Source organism: Macaca thibetana, chromosome 19 (assembly GCF_024542745.1).
Source record: "Macaca thibetana thibetana isolate TM-01 chromosome 19, ASM2454274v1, whole genome shotgun sequence".
Taxonomy (NCBI): Eukaryota; Metazoa; Chordata; class Mammalia; order Primates; family Cercopithecidae; genus Macaca; species Macaca thibetana.
Window position 1 is genome coordinate 18,483,998 of NC_065596.1, and position 20,713 is coordinate 18,504,710.

The 20,713-nt window shown below is 44.7% G+C and overlaps 3 protein-coding genes across 9 annotated transcripts in view; 1 reads left to right on the forward strand and 2 right to left on the reverse strand.

Moving 5' to 3' along the window:
* SAFB2 (scaffold attachment factor B2) overlaps window positions 1–20,713 on the forward strand; it is a 170,836-nt gene that overhangs the window by 104,019 nt on the left and 46,104 nt on the right. The gene's annotated exons all lie outside the window — the stretch shown is intronic.
* The window catches only part of RPL36 (ribosomal protein L36), a 459,247-nt gene that overhangs the window by 41,553 nt on the left and 396,981 nt on the right, over window positions 1–20,713 (reverse strand). The gene's annotated exons all lie outside the window — the stretch shown is intronic.
* The window catches only part of SAFB (scaffold attachment factor B), a 46,874-nt gene that overhangs the window by 17,289 nt on the left and 8,872 nt on the right, over window positions 1–20,713 (reverse strand). For 4 of the 5 annotated variants that reach the window (XM_050770112.1, XM_050770110.1, XM_050770111.1 and 1 more), the window contains exons 3-9: window positions 10,870–10,934; window positions 10,582–10,788; window positions 7,086–7,148; window positions 4,518–4,545; window positions 3,063–3,573; window positions 2,588–2,637; window positions 1,517–1,611 (exon numbers count right to left, since the gene is read on the reverse strand). In XM_050770112.1, the coding sequence (XP_050626069.1) occupies window positions 1,517–1,611; window positions 2,588–2,637; window positions 3,063–3,573; window positions 4,518–4,545; window positions 7,086–7,148; window positions 10,582–10,788; window positions 10,870–10,934 (1,019 nt within the window). The remainder of the gene's footprint in view (window positions 1–1,516; window positions 1,612–2,587; window positions 2,638–3,062; window positions 3,574–4,517; window positions 4,546–7,085; window positions 7,149–10,581; window positions 10,789–10,869; window positions 10,935–20,713) is intronic. The other variant, XM_050770113.1, reaches the window with a different exon arrangement.

The following is a 20,713-nucleotide window of genomic DNA, read 5'->3' on the forward strand; positions in this document are numbered from 1 at the left end:
TCCTTTCCAGTGTACTTGGTTCTCTCAACCACAGCAGGCAGCAGTTACGGTCGCCCTTTGACGGCAGAAGACATCATGGCTCATGAAAAGCCCCGCAGGAGCCAGTGGCCATGGCTGGTAATCACGCTCATCATGCCACATGGAATCCTAGTCCCAGAGGACATTCTCAGAGGGGCCTGGTCCTTGACTTAACCCACATCAGGCCTGCTGCGCTCAACACACTGTAGTCTCCAGGGCGACACCTCCCCACTGAGCATACCCACCCGCTGGGGCCGCCATGGAGTCAGGAAAGGGGATCTAGCATAGGAGACTTGCCGCAGGTGTTGCCAGCCACACACCTTGTATCACGAGGCCCAGGAAGCCCTTAGTTATGTCTGTAATAATGACATATTTAGTGTTGTTTTTTTTTTGAGATGGAGTCTTGCTCTGTCCCAGGCTAGAGTGCAGTGGTGCAATCTTGGGTCACTGCAACCTCCACCTCCAGGGTTCAAGCTATTATCCTGCCTCAGCATCCTGAGTAGCTGGGATTACAGGCATGCGCCACCACGCCCAGCTAATTTTTGTATTTTTAGTAGAGATGGGTTTCAGCATACTGGCCAGGCTGGTCTCGAACTCCTGACCTTGTGATCCACCCACCCCGGCCTCCCAAAGTGCTGGAATTACAGGTGTGAGCCAACGCGCCCAGTCTGTTTTATCCTCTTTTAAGTTCTTCGAAGCCAGTATCAGGGAAAACACTTGCTTTTCTGTATTGCAATGTGTTGAACCCTCACTGTGTAACACAAAGGATTGGACTCCTTCCTTTGGCTGTCCCTGAAACTGACTGAGAGAGACAAGGAGCCCTGGATGCATGAGGCTGTTTGGGAGGCGGGTCTGGGAAGCATCAGGGAGGAGGGGAGTGAGAAAGCACAGGGAGGAGGGCCAGGCGGCTGCGCTGGGCACTGTGGGTAGGGGGCTGGTGCCATCAGCCCCACCTTCATGGGCTCAGGAAAGGCAGGTGCTATAGACAAGAGGCAGCTAGAATTGCCCCCAGTGGTGAACTGAGGCAGCAACTTTGAGAGCCCCCAGCTGCTGAGGTGAGGTTCAGTCAATGGACACAACACACCCATGCTCAGGACCCCCATCATCGGACTCCAGGGTCCCTGTTCTGAGTTCCAGCATCATGAACTCTGTTCTAAGAACACTGCTGCCTCCCAGACATGCTGACCAGCACCCCTGCCGGCCAACCCTGGCAGCCCACGTGAGTGCGACGTCCTGAAGACACAGAAATGGATCCACAAGTCATTACAGGGAAGGGGACAAGCTTGGAGAGAAGGGGGGAAATACAGCAGTGATCTGGGCTTTGGAAGCTTCCACATCACTTTCACCTCTATCCATGGAGGGGAGACCCTCCCTAACCCTCAGCAAGTATAAGCTCCTGGTATCTCTCAAAGAACTCACTGAGGGGAGAGGACCTGCATGTAAAGGCCACCCAACACTGGTTTCAAAGTATCTTCTCCAGAAAAGCTCTGGCACTTACCTTCCCATATTTGCTGAAAAGATTCTTCAAATCTGTAGCTCTGGTTGTAGAAGAGAGTCCACTAACCCAGAAATTCCTACCACAACTGCTGCGACCTATTTCAAAAGAAAGTTATAGTAAAAACCCAAATACCCACAAGATCTTGAGTCTTAGAGACAACCTTTCCAAACCAGACATGGTTTCCACTTTTCCTGAGGCAGTGGCAGCACTAAAAGTCACATGGGGCCGTGGGCCTGACCACTGTCCTCACCAAGACCCTCTAGTGCAACACCAGGCCCAGCAGCACTGCCACAGGGCCCATCACAATACTGAGTGGGGCTGTCAGGACCACCTGAAGTTTCCTAAGAAAGTTAGCAATTGCGGGCCGGGCGTGGTGGCTCACGCCTGTAATCCCAGAACTTCGAGAGGCCAAGGTGGCGGAATCACGAGGTCAAGAGTTCGAGACCAGCCTGGCCAACATGGTGAAACCCCGTGTCTACTAAAAATACAAAAAATTATCTGGGTGTGGTGGCAAGCGCCAATAATCCCAGCTACTTGGGAGGCTGAGGTGGGAGAATCTCTTGAACCCAGGAGTCAGAGGTTGCAGTGAGCCCAGATCACACCACTGCACTCCAGCCTGGGCAACAGAACCAGACTGTCTCAACACCACCACCAACAACAAAGTGAGCAATCGCTTAATTACAGAAAGTGCAGTGTGCAGTGGCCATGTAGCAAAACAGCCAAACTTGGTGTCAACAATGCACTGTTTCTCTTTCCACCTATAGCTTTGTATCTATCCCATGTTTTCACTCCCGTAGAACACTGATTAAGAAAAAATTTGGCAGGGTAAAATTATTTCTCAGTTAATGAATTTAACAAAAGGTTACAGGATGAATGTGCTCCCATCACAAGGATCTGCACCAAATCAGCCTAACTCTTAGGACCTGGTATGCTTCCTACAACCCAGGACCTATAGAGGTAACAGCAGAGGAGGAGAAAGACTGCATAAAAGTCTCAGGAACCACAATCAAATACCCGCCACTGCCCAGGCCATACATGCTCCAAGGGACTGGTGTCGCTGAGGTGACCTACCCTTTTCCTCTTTGGAAAGCCTTTTTGTATCCGAGTCATCTTCGGGAGAACTAGAGACAAAGGATAATGTCACTCCGCAAGGAAGCAGCATGGAGGAAACAAACTCAAAACCATAAAATTCGTGCTGAGGTTGCATACCTACCCGAAATTTAGCTCTGAAAAAATGATACCCCGACAAACTTGTATTGCAAATCTGACCTAACCATAAGATTTCAGACCCACAGGAGTTAATTAATTCTGCTGGGCTAAAGGTAATTAGGAAGAATTAAAGAACACAACCACGACAGGTTGAGAAAAGAAAAAAGATTATGTAATCAGTGTAAAATACACAAAGAGAAACAAAACATTCTTTAGAAGCAAAACTACAATTTCGTCAGTCTGGCTGGCCAATTGCAGAAAAAAACAGCTTATGTGTGTCATTAAATGACCAATGAAAAGGAGATAGCGTCTGGTCTAAAACTGAGAAAAAACAAACCTCATTTTCTGATCAGCGCCCTCACTGGTTGAGGACTCTTTAGGAGCCGGAGGGACTTCATTACAAGCTTCAAAATCAAACTTCCTCCCGTCTTCTTTGCTATCTCTGGCTTCTGGGCTTGCGGCTTCCGTGGGTGCTTCCGCGAGCTCCTCGCTAGAGGCCTCCGCGAGCTCGGAGGCCGCACTACTCTGCTCAACTGCCGGCTCTAGCCCTACAGGCTCACAGTCCGTCCTCTCGCCATCGCCTGGCTGCTCCGCGGGCTCCCTTTTCACTACCGCTAACAGGCTGTCTGCCTTGCTCGACTGAGCGTGTGCTGTTGACTCGCTGGCCAAATCTAAATCACCCTCTTCCGGATGGGCGCTGTCAAATAGGTCCTCTTCCTCCGCAAGCTTTCTGTCTGGCCCCACGCTACTTGTGTCCTGTGCAAATGGCTGCTCCAGCTCGGAACTTTCTTCTTTTACTGGCTCAGATTTACAAGTTTCCCCCAAAATGTCGAGTATTTTCTCATTTTCTACGGATTTAACAGGAATAGAATGGCACAAGGTTTAATTACCAGGGAAATAAAGCAATCACAAATGTGGAACTGGCACGGCTGCCACACTAACACGAAGAGAACTGCTAGCTACACAGAGATTGGAAAACCCGCGGGTACACAAAGTTATACTGGTTACACTACCTGCGCTGCGACCGCCTCTAGGTAAGCCTCTACGCTACACGGAAGAGAAAAGCATCCCAGAGATTTAACCCCCAAAACCTTCTGGCTGATTCTTGACAGTCTTCATTCTGTCGTCGTTTAGATATGACTCTTCCAAATTTAGCTTCCAAAGTCCAAGTTGCTTAACTGAATGTATCACCATTCACTGAACAGCTCAATTTCCAAATTTCTTTGAATTTCTTTTAACAGAACAGTCCAACATGAAAACCAGAATCTCTTCCATCCGTGCTCTGAGATATTTGCAGTCCAGAAAGTGAACAGTGTTTGGAATTCTCATGAAGACACTCTTTCCTCTTCTGGAATCCAGTTATGTCTCAAATTTATGTTTTAAAATGTATCTCCCTACCACTGCCTGAGCTGCCTCAATTAAAAACCACAAAATTAAGCTACTGCCCAATATCACAAGATCTGTTTTGTGGGTGCAGAGGTATTAGCTCTCAAGAGAGGCATCCGGAACTCTTTCTATGTATGCTTCAATGCTGTTGACATTCAAAAAAACATGAGATACTTTCATCTCACCAATACATTTTGTAAAATGAGAAGTGAGCCACTTTCACAGATCTGGTGATATGGCTGGGTTTCCAATCTCTATGATCCTGGTAGGTTTTGGATTGTAAACCTTTAGAACAATGTATACTATAGGAAGACAACTTTTAAAAAATCAAAGAATTCAAATTAGAGAAGGTGGAAAACTAGAATGGTTCCAAACCCCCGCTGGTAAGTTTTTCATTTAACAGTACCTGGCTCCAGGGATGGCTCTTCAATTTCCTGCAAGAAAAAACATAAATAAGACTGTGCCAGATGAATGACACCTACAGTTTATTCAAATGAAAACCCAGAATAACTAAAGAGGGAATTTAAAAATACACGGAGGGAAACTCACAAATGCAAGAGGTGGAGAACCTGCTTGTTCTAGGAATGGCTCCACTTCACTCAGCCCACCCTCCGTTCATTCTCCAGGGGCCTGGCACTGGTCTCACTTTGTGGTGAGGCACTCATCACAAGTGTGCCTGACACTCTAGATTGAACTCTCAAATTCAAGGAGTCGTGTTTTCATTTTTCTACTGTTAGCATCTAGAGGAATGCATGGCACATTAACAGTCACTTTTTCACTCAATGAAGCTATGATAACTTTCTGATATTCAAAAGACTGAGAGAATATGGGCCTAGGTGGTATGACTCCTGCTCTTACTTGGCATGGTGGTGCCAGCGTGAACACCTCTGTAAATACCCTTCCTCCTTCATCTCCTCTTCCAATCAATGTCCCCACCAGGCCAGCTCCAGAAGTCATTCAGACTCTTCCCAGGAAGCCCTGCCCACTCAGGCTGGTGCTATCCTTGCCTACTGTGGCATCTGGCTGTACTACCCCCATTCCATCTCTCTGCATCTTGTGTCCACAGTAAGCACATGTCCCTCTGTGGCCTTCAGCCTTCAGCCAATGAATCCCTATGCCACCTCCCTCCCTGACAGGTCCAGTCCTCCCCTGCCCCATCCAGCCAAGTCATCCACATCCCTCAGTATCCAGCTCAGTGGCATCTCCTTTCAGGAAGGCTTTCCCTATTTCCCTCTAACCCAACTCCAGCTATGCCCACTAAGCAAAGGAGTTTTTCCCACATGATGTGATCCCCCAGCCTTTATGTTTCCTGTGCACACAAGGTACACTCCTCTGGAATTCCAGTTAACACTGATGAGCACTGATTAGGTTCCAGGCACAAATATAAGCACCTTACATACACACAGACTCGTCATTGGTCACAGGAGGTCGGTCCTAATGGTAGCACCCTTCTTTTTACAGAGTAATAGACTGTGACCAGACAGACTAACTTGCCCAAGGACACACAGCAGGTGGGAAGCAGAGACAGACTCTGAGCAAAGGCCATATGAGTGTGAGTCTGCACTGTTAACCATCAGGCCAGGCCCTACGAGCATGGGGAGCATCCTTCTCATTCATCTGCGTAATGCTGGTAGTTAATGCCACACCTGACACATCACAGGGGCTTCACATATACCCAATAAATAGGTGTGACTGAATTAGAACTTCCCCTGGGAACTGCCCTGCCATTCCAGGATGCTCTATGAAACTGTACACTTTCCTCATGGTTTCACGTATTTTTAATCAGTATTTTCCCCACGTACCCTACCCCATGCTGGGAATTCAGACCATACGACTGAAGCAAATGATCAATGTTGGCAGAATAATTCTTTCTCATTTTCTCTAAAGAGAAGCAAATACATTCCTATTTGTTTAGGAGAGCTGTAGGTTTCCCATTTTAACATAGGAGACTGTGACCAAGAAAGACCCACGGGAAAAAGTGACAAGATCTGGCTCCTCCTCTCCTTTCTGAGTCGGGAATGGCTGTGTCAATTCGCAGGTGGAGAGACAGCAGCTCTAAAAGTAAACTGGGTTTCACCACGTTTTCTTGAGATTTGCGCCCTCCTCAAGGCTGGAGCTCTGGCTTTCCAATATCTCCCTTGCCCTTGCTTGGCAGAAGCAAATGGAGATCTTTTCCAAAAGGTGATTTCTAATTACAATAGCATAGATGACATTTAAAAAGAAGAGGCGGGGGAAAAAAAAGGCCAGGCAAAACCTAGCTCAATCTTCATTTCTCCACAAAAAGTTCTCCTAAGAATTAGACAGCTACCTAAGTGTGTTCTAACAACTTATATCTATGTAGGCTGGGGAAAAAAAGAAACTCAAGACCCACAAATATAAAAATCATACCTAGAAATTCTCAACTCATCTGTTCTCATCTAAGATTTAATATTTACATAGATGCTATTGAAACAGGTAGGATGATACAGTCATTAAAAGAAATCTGGGCAATTTCAGAAAAAAAAAAACTTCCCAAAGACAAGACCAGAACCCCTGAGACCCCACCTTCCCCAGCAGGGCTGTGTCAACCCTCAATCCCCATCTGGGCCCTATTCATCTTTCCCAGGCAGCCATTCCCTCTTGCTGTCTCATCAGATTGTCTTTCTGCAGGGGATGCCACCCAGAGTAGATGAGACAGGCTGCCTTTCACCTCCAGCAATGAAATTAACAAGAATGCCACAAAACATGTCTTTTATCACTGCTGGTAAGCCACAGCGCTTGGAGGCCACTCGTCGAAGCCTAGAGTTAAGTCCCTGGCAATGTGTACATTATATTTGGAGGAAAGCAGAAAGCAAATACCCGCTAACAATCCTGACAAAGGAAACAACCTTTGTGGTGATGATTAGCCGGAATTGGCGTATGGTGTCTGAAATGGTTTCCAGAAATTGTGGTCTGACCTTTCATTCTAAAATTACTGAGACATACAACAGTTTACCTGTAATATAGTGAAGTCAGATGATGAAGTATCTAAATTGTTTATAGTTTCTTTGTCCTCTATCTGTAAAATAAATGGAGAAAATACAGTTCATCACACCAGCAATAACGTAACATAATGGTACATCTCTACAATGAAAAGTGAACAGCTATGAAAATCATTTACAACAAAATTTTAAACCCAGGGCAGAAATCAAAACACCATTATAGTATAATTGTAGCTAAACTGAAAGAAATGTTGTATGTAAATGTTCACCTGCACATAGACTATGAAATCTAATACTAATGGTATCTGTGTAGGTTTTAAAGATGCAAACCAAAGAAAAAAGTCTAAATCAAGCAGAAAAGAGATGAAAATGAGTGCATACTCTCTCTAAGTGGATCTGAGCACAGGGTGAGGGCTGTTCTTACAGGAGCAATGGCTAGAGTCCTGCTGAAGTGGAGCCTTCAGCCACCGCTGCTCCCCCAACCTGGATGCTGATGATGTGGGGCCTGCTGCCCCTGGGGTAGGTACCTCCCTCAGTGGAACAGTATCTCTCAGCATGAGGGTGGGGATAGGAGCTCGGGACTGGCAATGTCCTATGCCCTACTTGCAGGGGAAGAATAGCTTTTACTCTAAGAAGCAGGCTCTGCCCAGTAAGGCAAAGGATTCCCCAAACAAAGAAAGGGGGTTCAGGTAATTTGTGACTGAAACCAATTTTGGCCATCTGCTCTAAAGCCATGAAGTTTGAGATATACTTAGGGGGAGATTTTTTCAGATATTGTATAATCAGCATGTTATTTTTATCACTTTTACTTCACTAGGAAAGACATACACATGATCAAAAGACACAAAAGGTACAAAAGCCCATTCACTGAAAACCACTCTCCACTACTCCTTTCTTCCTGCCATGCAGCTGTCATCACATATGCTACACATGTGTTTAAGCGCCAAAGACCATCTCCCCTCTGACATCTGCACGAGGGCCAGCACATCATTCTGAACCTTCCCCAAGTGTCACTTCTCTTTTGGAGATCTTTGAGTTCACACAGATGTGCTCAGTTCATTTTGATGGTTACACAGCAGTAAGAACTCTATTTGTGGTGGTACATTTCATAATTAACTATATGGTGCTTTTTAGACGCTGGGCATTGCACTAGGCCAGGGAAACAGTTTGTTGGAGCTGCATCGTAAATTCTTCAGGAACTACAGAACAGATGAGTCAGGACTCTCTGACACTAAAGCACAAAAGCAGCCATAGACAACAGTATCAATAGGTGTGGCTGTGTTCTCAGAAAACTTCATTTACACGATGAGACCCTGTCTTGAAAAAAAGCAAAACAAAAACAAAATCCAAAACAAAAACAAAACAAAACAAAAAAACCCCAAGTGACAGCCAACTTGATGACTTCTGCTTTAAGTGTATGATAAACATCCATCCATTGAATCCTCTGAAAACCTCTTGCAAGGGAGGAGCAGAGGTTAAGGAGTTTGTCCAGGGACACACAGAAATTGATCCATCTCCAAAAATCTATCTCATCTGAACTTTTTTTTTTTTTTTTTTTTTTTTTAAACAGTCTCACTCTGCCACCCAGGCTGGAATACAGTGGCATAATCCTGGCTCACTTCAACCTCCGCCTCCCTGGTTCAAATGATTCTCATGCCTCAGCCTCCTGAGTAGCTGGGATTACAGGCGTGAGCCACCGTGCCCAGCCAAGCCACTGCACCTGGCCTCAACTCTTAAAACTATACTGCTTCCAGGCATTTAGGATGTTTCCAGCTTTTGTTACAAAATGTATTATTTTCTACTTAGGAGGGAAAAAAACAGCCTTAAGATGCAGCCATGTAGGAAGGGTGAGTAACTCCTGCTGCTGTGCAAGTGTTTCTGCTACTCCTTTTTAGAAGCTGGTGAATGGGACTCACCAAAAATTGCACACCCTATTTGTATCAGAATAACTGTCAGCCACTTCTCAGACTCAAATCCTCCATTTAAATATGACAATCTGCTACCTCTAAGGATACTCGGAATCAGTTCCAAGAGGAAATGTAAAAGCATTCTGAGGAAATGCAGAAGTGGACTGACTGGCATACAACAAGGCTTCCGTCCCCCAAGACTGCTTGAGAAGTGCTCACTGTGGAAGACCTGAGGACCAGGACAAGAACAGGGCCCCCCCACCAGTCAACACATAAAGGGCTCCATAGAGACACTCCACGGCTTCTCATATGCATCACCTTTTCTGTCTGACAAATATTAATCATCAGGTAAATGAAATTAGTATCAATAATGGCACCAAGACAATGTCATACGTGAGTTAAGTACGTGGCCTCTGGAATTAGCCTGATCTTAGTTCTTATTCTGTTACGAGCTGTGTGTCATCTGGAGATTTTTTAGTCCTTGCCTTCCTAATTTCCTCAACTGAAAATGGGGACAACAGTACCTCATGTTGCTATTAGAAGAATTAAAGGGCACAAGCTGGGCTTGGTGGCTCACGCCTATAATCTCAGCACTTTGGGAGTCTGAGGCAGGTGGATCACCTGAGGTCAAGAGTTCAAGACCAGCCTGGCCAACATGGTGAAAACAGTCTCTACTAAAAACACAAGAAAATCAGTCGGGCTTGGTGGTCAGCGCCTATAATCCCAGCTACTCACTCGGGAGGTGAATCACTTGAACCCAGGGAGCGGAAGTTGCAGTGAGCGGAGATCGCGCCACTGTACTCCACCCTGGGCAACAAGAGCAAAACTCTGTCAAAAGAAAAGAAAGAAAGAAAAGAGAAAAAGAGAAAAAGAGAGAGAGAGAGAGAGAGAGAAAGAGAGAAAGAAAGAGCATAATGCCAATGCCTGGCAGGTAGTATTCAGGAAATATTACCCACTATAATCTTACTATCCATCTGATATGTTTTTAACAGGAAAAAAGCTTAGGTTTAAAAACAATATCAAGGTTAATATTAGAGGTTAACTCTTAAGATAGGTATCAATTGGTTGTTGTTGTTGTTTTTTTTTTTTTTTAAAGCAAGAAATAGGCTTCTGTCAGACTCTGCCACCCAGGCTGGAGTTCAACTGCACAATCATAGCTTAGTACAGCCTTGAACCCCTGGGCTGCTCCTTCTGCCTCAGTTTTCTGAGTCACTGAATTACAGGAGTGCATCAAGGCACCCAGCTCAACAACTGCTTCTTAACAGGAAAACACCAACTTCTAACCTCTTTCTATTTCAGTGTTTTCAAGGTACCTAGGCCATTACACCACAGATCAAGTCCTGCAACAGGAAGGGTATGAATGGTTGTCCTCAAAACGTCTCATACTGTATGCCGCAAATGGATGGCAAGTACGTGTGTATGTTATAAGACATTACTTTTCAACAAAACAAATTGGTTCAGAATCATCTGAACCAACTGACCCTTATTCTACTGAACTGGCATTACAGAACAACTTACTTCCCAATATGAAATGGATCATCTCTTTTTAATTGTGGAACTGATACATTCAGGGTACATTCTAGAGACACTGCCGGTTACCTACAGCATGTTCCTGAAGCTGCTCCGGAAGCTCTTTCATTTCCCCCTCGACTAGCTCTCTACTATCCGACAGGGACTCCTGGAGGTTATCAGCATCATCGTCTTCGACACAATCTGCAACGCTTCCATTATCAATCTCTGCTTCATCCAATACACTGATATCCATGATGTCGATGTCCTGCAAGTTCTCCAGACTGGTCTCAACATCCTCCTGTGACACAACCAGACCGAACCATCATGTGACTGCCACTGGTCCATCTACCACGCTACTCACTCGCAAGGCTGCACATACCTGTCCATCCCCAGAGTTTTCCTCCAGCCCGTTATCTTCCACACCCTCTTCTTCTGGTTTGCGCCCTGAAGACAGAATCATTTACAGCATGAGATCAAATGATACGCACTTTACAGAAGCAACAATGCCCTGAGCACTACACAAGCGGTCACTTTATAAACATCTGAGACACTCTGCTACTTAGGGATACTTCCTAATCCAGGAATGAGGCCATTCTGGACAAGACAGCCCTGCCCCACCCCCAAGCAGAAGAGGTTCTGTTCTTGTCTGAGCTGTGGAAGTGCAGAAAACAGGTTCCTAGTAAGGTTGAACAGGATCAGACCTGTCCTCAGCTCTGCCCTTCTTCCCATCTCAAGTGTCCCTGTTTGAGGGAAAAAGCATTTGTTGCAAGTGTGCTGCCTTTTAGTTAAGGAACATGTTTTCCCACAGAAACTGCGCATGCCCGAGTATGCACATCTTTAATACTTAAAAAGAAAAAAGAAAGGCCAGGTGCGGTGGCTCATGCCGCTAATCCCAGCACTTTGGGAAGCCATGGCGGGCAGATCACCTGAGGTCAGGAGTTCGAGACAAGTCTGGAAAACATGGTGAAACCTCACCTCTACTAAAAATACAAAAAATTAGCTGGGCGTGGTGGCAAGCGCCTGTAATCACAGCTACTTGGGAGGCGGAGGTTGCAGTGAGCCGAGACTGTGCCATCGCACTCCAGCCTGGGGAACAAGAGCGAAACTCCGTCTTAAAAAAAAGAGAGAAAAAGAGAGAAAAACAAAAAACCCACATACTATCAAGATACTCCAGAGGGGCTGGGAGCAGCGGCTCATGTCTGTAATTCCAGCACTTTGGGAGGCTGAGACAGGTGGATCACTTGAGGTCAGGAGTTTGAGACCAGCCTGGCCAACATGACGAAACCCTATCTCAACTAAAAATACAAAAAACTAGCTGGTTGTGGTGGCAGATGCCAGTAATCACAGCTACTCGGGAGGCGGAGGCAGGAGAATCACTTGAACTCTGGAGGTTTAGGCTGCAGTGAGCCGAGATCGCGCCACTGCACTCTGGCCTGGGTGACAGAGCAAGACTCTGTCTCAAACCAAACAAAACAAAAAGAAAAAAAAAATTGCAGAGGAAGGTTTTTTAAACTTATACATTTCCATCAACAGTGAATTAAAAAGTGCCAATCTCGTGCGCCTGTAGTCCCAGCTACTCGGGAGGCTGAGGCAGGAGAACTGCTTGAACCCTGGAGGCGGAGGCTGCGGTAAGCCGAGATCACGCCATTGCACGCCAGCCTGGGCAACAGGGCGAGACTCTGTCTCAAAAGAAAAAAAAAAAAAAGAAATGCCAATCTTTCTTGAATCTGTTAAAAATTTGCTGTTTTTCTTCATCTTTGCCAATATGCTAGGTAAGAAAAGGAATACTTTTTTTTTTTTTTTTTTTTTTTTTTTGAGACGGAGTCTCGCTGTGTCGCCCAGGCTGGAGTGCAGTGGCCGGATCTCAGCTCACTGCAAGCTCTGCCTCCCGGGTTTTTATGCCATTCTCCTGCCTCAGCCTCCCGAGTAGCCGGGACTACAGGCGCCCGCCACCTCGCCCGGCTAGTTTTTTGTATTTTTTAGTAGAGACGGGGTTTCACCGTGTTAGCCAGGATGGTCTCGAACTCCTGACCTCGTGATCCGCCCGTCTCGGCCTCCCAAAGTGCTGGGATTACAGGCTTGAGCCACCGCGCCCGGCCAGGAATACTGTTTTAACACAAATTTATCTCCTGACTACTCAAACTGCTTTGAGTCATTTGCTTTTTGTTGTTGATTACCTGTACTTTTCTAAAAATTTCTGATTTATACACCCCAACCCCACTATTTAAAAACTTCAGCTCTGGCCAGGCATGGTGACTCACGCCTGTAATCCCAGAACTTTGGGAGGCCGAGGTGGGCAGATCACGAGGTCAGGAGTTCAAGACCAGTCTGACCAACATGGTGAAACCCCATCTTTACAAAAAAATACAAAAATTAGCCAGGCCTGGTGGTGCACGCCTGTAATCCCAGCCACTCGGGAGGCTGAGGTAATCCCTTGAACTGGGAGGTGGAGGTTGCAGTGAGCTGAGATCACACCAATGCACTCCAGCAAGAATAAGAGTGAGGCTCCCTCTTAAAAAAAACTTCAGCTCTATCCCCCATCATTTGAAGTTTATATATCATATGTACAAAACATATTTTCCCAGTTCTTTACCAGTCTTTCAATTTTGTTTACAGGTTTTGAGTACACTTCACTGTTTTTTGTTTCGTTTTTTTTTTGGGGGGGGGATGGAGTCTAGCTCTGTCATCCAGGCTCGAGTGCAGTGGTATGATTTCAGCTCACTGCAACCTCTGCCTCCTGGGTTCAAGCAATTCTCCTGCCTCAGCCTTCTGAGTAGCTGGGACTACAGGCACCTGCCACCACACCCAGTTAATTTTTGTATTTTTAGTAGAGAAGGGGTTTCGCCATGTTGGCCAGGCTGGTCTCAAACTCCTGACCTCAGGTGATCCACCCGCCTCAGTCTTCCAAAGTGCTGGGATTACCCTCGTGAGCCACTGCACCTGGCCCATTTCACTCTTATGTGGCCAAAGTTTTTAAAATGTAAATGGTTTGGCTGGGCGCGGTGGCTCACGCCTGTAATCCCAGCACTTTGGGAGGCTGAGGCGGGTGGATCACCAGGGCAGGAGATAGAGACCATCCTGGCTAACATGGTGAAACCCCGTCTCTACTAAAATTCAAAAAAAAAAAAAAAAAAAAAAAAAAAAAAAAAAAAGCCGGACATGGTGGTGGGCACCTGTAGTCCTACTAGGGAGGCTGAGGCAGAGGAATGGCGTGTACCCGGGAGGCGGAGCTTGCAGTGAGCCGAGATTGCACCACTGCACTCCAGCCTGGGCGACAGAGCAAGACTCCGTCTAAAATGGGGGGGAAAAAATAGTAAATGGTTTATACCTTCATGCTTGGATGTCCTCTTCCACACTGAAGGCTAAATAATATACCTGTATTTAGTTCTTTTGAGGTTTTAAACATTTATTCTCTCAGTTTCATGTTGAGTGAGACTATTCTCTCAATAGTTGTCCCACTTGGAAACTGATTTCCCAGCACCACTGACTAAATAGTACTTGACCCCGACACCAATTTGAAATGTTGGCTTCCTCAATATTATATTTGTATTTATGTCTGGGATTACTTGTTTCCATTCTCTTCCACTGATGTTATTCTTGTTCTAGTTTTAGATATGTGGCATTACCATGTTTTTCTAAACAGAAGATACTTGCCGGGCGTGGTGGCTCATGCCTATAATCCCACCACTCTGGGAGGCCGAGGTGGGTGGATCACCTGAGGTCAAGAGAAGAGTTTGAGATCATCCTGGCCAACATGGCAAAACCCCGTCTCTACTAAAAATACAAAAAATTAGCCGGGCGTGGTGGCAGACACCTCTAATCCCAGCTTGAGCTGAGGCAGAGAATCGCTTGAACCTGGGAGGTGGAGATTGCAATGAGGCGAGAACACACTATTGCACTCCAGCCTGGGCGACAGAGCAAGACAGACTGTCTTTAAAAAAAAAAAAGGAATAAAGAAAAAAGAAAAAGAAAAGACTAAGTAACTATAAGAAAAAGAAACTAAAGACGATTGGAAGGTATGGCTTAACTCCAGGTTTTTCTTCAAGAGTTTAGTAATTTTAGGCCGGGTGTGGTGGCTCACACCTATAATCTCAACACTTTCGGAGGTCAAGGTGGGCGCGTCACCTGAGGTTAGGAGTTTGAGACCAGCCTGGCCAACATGGTGAAACCCCATCTCTACTAAAAATACAAAAATTAGAAGGACATGGAGGCAGGTGCCTGTAATCCCAGCTACTCGGGGGGTTGAGGCAGGAGAATCACTTGAACCCAAGAGGTGGAGGTTGCAGTGAGATGAGATTGTACCACTGCATTCTGGTGTGGGTGACAGAGAGAGACTCCATCTCAAAATAAATACAATAAAAAGAGTTTAGTAATTTAAAAAAATGTGGAAAACATCAAGAGGCTGCATACTTTCTTAGGTTCCTATTTCTCCTGTCAGCCAACAATGCTAAAAACAGGGAAGTCATTTCCCGCAACTGTCTTTGTGCAACCTCCCAATTTTTCTTACTAATCGATGACTTATAACATTTGCAACAGTTCACAAGGGCAGGCATGCTGGCACCTTCATCCAAACAGCAGTATTAATATGGTCATTTGCTTTTTCATACAAATGATAAAATGAGTAGAGAACAGAAAAATGTAAACGATGATACTAGAAATAACAGAACTGAAGCAAAAATGTAAGTCCTTAGGCATGGCAAAAATGAAATTTCTGGTGTCAAGAATAGGCGAGCTCAAATTAAACTCTTTGACTATCTTCCATGTGAAGAATAAAATCACATGGATGAAATCCATGAAATAGACTCTGGAAGACCACATCTCAAAGGCAAGGCATAACGTAGCATCGTTTCGTGTTTTAGAGCTACTGCCAGCATAGCTTCCTAGCATCCTTATGGAAGGCAGTGCTCAGCTTTTTGAAGAACGTAGGAGAAAAGTCGATCAGCCACACAGCCCTGGGAAAACTACTTCCTGCCAGGCTTCCTTCCCAACGTGAAGAATAGTCTCTTTTCACTTTATTTTCTTTCTTTCTTGTTTTTTTGAGACAGGGTCTGACTCCATCACCAAGGCTGGAGTGCAGTGGTGTGTCTTGGTTCACTGCAGCCGCTGCCTGGCTACTTGGGAGACTGAGACAGGAAAATCATTTGAACCCAGGAGGCGGAGGTTGCGGTGAGCTGAGATTGTGCCACTGCACTCCAGCCTGGGTGACAGAGTCAGACCCTGTCTCAAAGGGGAAAAAAAAAAAAAAAAAAAGTGGACAAGACAATAATTTGTTTATACTAGAAACTATTCTTGTAACTGGATAAATATGTAACATACTGGGGGGAGAAAAAAAGAAAAGTCAAAGACAAAAATCCCAACCCTAATTATTTGTATTGTAATTGAGGCTTAAAATATTCTAATTCCATTCATATTTGTAGAATTACTTCATTTACAAAGACAGGGGACTATCAAACTAATAACAGAATTCAATACATGATGTTTTGGTCAGCTGGCTGGGAAATCCATCCCCATTTTATACCATTATTTCTTTGGCAAAACATGCCTCAAGGTATAAAAAAGTTGGAACTCAACCCAGTGGTCTCTGTAAACATGTTGGGAAGAGATACCAGAGCACTACCACAGAATGATTATATTTGATAAAGTTGATACAATTCTGTGATACATACTTTGGTTTCTGTCCAATTCTATTCCAGATACTAGGAAAAATGTACGTTAACTCATCAGACACTTGCTGCCCTTTATAAGGTGTTTCTCTCTTCCTCAGGAGGGGTACTAGATTTTCATGAAACAGAATCAGGGTTTTCTACTTCTATGACCACTTTTCTCCCAAGCAGTATGTACAGGTACACTGCAGCCAAATCCTTCTTAGAAGACTCCCCCAAAGTAAAAAGTGACTGGAAACATCTAGAGAACACGCAATCTTCAAAATGTTTAATCTTCAATGTATAAAGCACATCCCTGACTGGAATGTTTATTAATCATCACTACTTGAGGAAAGACACTATCCTCCAGAGAAGAAAAACAACATGTCTAAAAAAGTGAATGCAAATAGGAAAAGTATAACTCTCTAGCAAAAAATAAAGAGCCATTGAGCCCCTCGAATCCTTCTACCTCAGCTCTTCACCCTAGTTTGTAGTCTCAGCTATAGGCATGACCGTCGTGGCCTCTATCACCTGCTTGTAGCTCCCTGCCTGGGATTCCGTTTCTTCCGTTCTGTTAAGCTTCTGCCTCAGAGACTGTCTTACCTCATCGCTGACTCTGCTGCCCTGGACTTCTGCTGAGATGCTCCCATAGTACCCAGGGCCACATGTGGGTGGTTCATTACTTTTTGATTTGATTACACAAACACACTTCCCTAATTATGCAAATATACCCATTAAACTTTACTGCAGTAACAGAAGATTCATCCTCCTAAGTACAGGAAGTATAAAGCTATTCATACCTTCCCCTTTCCCCACTTTCCTCGTAAGAGGTTACCAACATTCCCAGGTTGGTGGTGCTTCAGGACATCGTCTTGAGTCTACGTACATTATAAAATACACATGGAAATAAGCTTGTGATGAGATGAAATCTTATTGTTAGTGAGCAATGACAGCAAGTTACAGAAACTACTAACAGGCCATGGACATTTTTATGTACTGCATATTGATCCACCTCCATCTTTGACTCCATGCTATGGCAATTCCCCATGTTAGCTGCCTTCTCAAAAAGGCTGTAGCAGTTTATTGTCTCCAACACCTACACCTTCCCCAATACCCTTGCCAATGTGGGAGAACAGGAACTGTGTAAAAGAAAATTTTTTTGAGACAGAGTTTTCGCTCTTGTTGCCCAGGCTGGAGTGCAGTGGTGTAATCTCGGCTCACCGGAACCTCCGCCTCCCGGGTTCAAGCGATTCTCCTGCCTCAGCCCCCCAAGTAGCTGGGAGTACAGGCACGCGCCACCATGCCCGGCTAATTTTATATTTTTTTGTAGAGATAAGGTTTCTCCATGTTGGCCAGGTTGGTCTCACTTTACCTCAAGTGACCCGCCCACCTCAGCTTCCCAAAGTGCTGGGATTACAGGTGTGAGCCACCGCACCTGGTGGAACTGTGTACATTTTTACCAGTTTGATAGGCAAAAATCTTACGTCATTACAAAATTCGCTTTTCTCCAATTACCAGCAATGGAATCTTTTGGTCTCTAGGCCACGTCTGCTTTTTCATTTATCTGTGAATTGCTTGTGTATAGTCTCTGCTCCTTGTTGACTGAGTTGCCTGTTTTCCTTACTGATTTGTCAGAATATTCAATGCTTTCTGGATTATTAGTCTCTTCTTTATTCTGTGCTATATTTTTTTCCCAGACTGCTGCATACCTTATGGATATCTTTTCTTGACAGAGGCTTAAAACTTTTATGTAGCGAAATTTCTCTTTCTTTGTTGTTTCTCAGTTTTATTCTTACTTCAGGTCTTCCTTATTACTATATTATAAAAAGTACTAAACTAGCTGGAATTTCTTTTTTTTTTTTTTTTTTTTTTGAGACGAAGTCTTGCTCTGTTGCCCAGGCTGGAGTGCAGTGGCCGGATCTCAGCTCACTGCAAGCTCCGCCTCCCGGGTTCACGCCATTCTCCTGCCTCAGCCTCCCGAGTAGCTGGGACTACAGGCGCCCGCCACCTCGCCCGGCTAGATTTTTGTAGTTTTTAGTAGAGATGGGGTTTCACCGTGTTAGCCAGGATGGTCTTTTTTTTTTTTTTTTTTTTTTTTTTTGAGACGGAGTCTCGCTCTGTCGCCCAGGCTGGAGTGCAGTGGCCGGATCTCAGCTCACTGCAAGCTCCGCCTCCCGGGTTTACGCCATTCTCCTGCCTCAGCCTCCCGAGTAGCTGAGACTATAGGCGCTCGCCACCACGCCCGGCTAGTTTTTTGTATTTTTTTTTTTTTTAGTAGAGACGGGGTTTCACCGGGTTAGCCAGGATGGTCTCGATCTCCTGACCTCATGATCCGCCCGTCTCGGCCTCCCAAAGTGCTAGGATTACAGGCTTGAGCCACCGCGCCCGGCCGCCAGGATGGTCTTGATCTCCTGACCTCGCGATCCGCCCGTCTCGGCCTCCCAAAGTGCTGGGATTACAGGCTTAAGCCACCGCGCCCGGCACTAGCTGGAATTTCTATCTTACACAAGAAAAGATAAGATTAGAGCTTTCCCCCACCACCAAATGAACAAACCCTCAAACTTTCTATTGTTCGCAATATCCTATCATCAGAATTGAGGAAATCCCTGTATTTTCCCCCCAGAATTTTAGTTTTTCTTGTGCATTTTCTTTTTAGACTATTATAGAACACATTATAAAATTTTCTTTTAGGTTACTCTGGAGAAAATGGACAATTTTCTGATAAAAAGTCATCACATCTAGGAAAATTTTCTCAAATTAGTCATTTCGCAGGACTTGAAAATTTTCTGTTAGTTGTATTTACTATTTAAGAACGTTATGTACATTTCAATGTCCATCTGGCAACATGCTTAATTCTTTGATTCACTGATGATATAACTGTCACCTCAAAAATCCTGGAGAATCAAGTGATTAATTGTAACCATCTAGCAAGTTTGGCAAACTGTTCATGAGGGCTTTGTCACCTTTCTTAAGTTGTCTTTGGCTTGCTTCGGATTGATTTAATGGTACTTAATTTCATGAGGTACAGTCAGCCTGGTAGATCTCACAAACCAAGCACTGGCCCAGGAGCTGACATCCTAGCAGCAAAAGTACATCCAAGTTCCAAGACCCTGATTTCTAATAGCGCTCCTTAAAAGGGCCCAGGGCACTTGGAAGAAATGGTTGATCCTGGGGATAGGGCAGGAAAAGCATAAGATGAGACTCAAGTACCCTCCCATTCCAGAAGGAAAAAGCCGTTCAAAGAATGACATAGACATGTGGAAATGACAGGGAAGCCTGCCGGACAGGGCTTCCAACGGAATGTTTTGCACATTGTAGTAAATAAACATAAAGGCTTTCAACCTATGGAATAAATTAAGTTCACACAGATAAATGAGGGAGAAGGGCAAGCTATTCCTTGTGGCAGTAAACCAAGTAATAAAAAAACAATAACAAAATTTAAAAATCACCATTTGGCAACCACCAGAATAAATGAATGGAGACGAATTGGCGGTTGCTGAAACTAATGGAGGATGAGCAGGATATTTACACAGTCTCAAAGTATCTTCCCCACAAATATAACTATGAAAAGGAAGACAGTAACTTTCCAGTGGAGAAACCTGGCCAATAGCATTTAAAGTCAGTTAACATGGCCAGTAATGGCTCAAACAAACAGCATGTGCCTCTGGATAGCACACTCTGATGACAATATAGGCTGGGCATGGTGGCTCATGTCTGTAATCCCAACTCTTTGGTAGGCCAAGGTGGGAGGACCGCTTGAGCACAGAAATTCAGGGTTGCAGTGACCTACGACTGCACAACTGCACTCCGGCCTGGGCAACAGGGCAAGATCCGGTTTCAAAACAAAACAAAACAAAAAACAGGAATACAACATGTCTGGTGTATTTCTGACAAGCGTATAACTTGATCCTTATTATGGCGGGGAGAACCCAAAACAATTCAAATAGAAAAACAAGCTACAAAATAAGTGTAAGTGTTCAAGATTAAAAGCTACAAAATAAGTGTAAGTGTTCAAGATTAAAGAAAACTAAGGAAACATGATGACTTGATGCAATGCATGACTGGACATTTTTTGTCTGAGTTACAGAGAACACTATCAGAACAAACTACTGAATCTAAATGAGGACTAAGAAGAGATGGCAGTATTATGGCAGTATTGTATCAATGCTAATTCCTTGATCTGGACATCTACAGTTAGGTAATATCCTTGGCTTTACCGCAGTATGTAGGGCAAAGGGGCATATGCGCCTTGCAACTTGCCAAGCGGCATAGTAAAAATATACATACAGGGAGAGAAAAGGATAAGGCAAATGTAGTCAGATGGCAACATTTGGGGACTCTGGGTAAAGGGTTTATGGGAATTCCTTGCATTATTCTTGCAACTTAATTAAGTGTGAAATTGCCAGAATGAACAAAAACGAAACAAAACAAGCCAGCAGCACAGGACTGGGTAATACTTAACCAAGCAAACAGGCCAACTTTGCATCTCCAGTTACAAAACATTCTCAAACACCATAAAACATCCTATTAATTTGTACTTTGTGATAATGTCACTACAAATAAATTCAGTTTCCTGGTAAT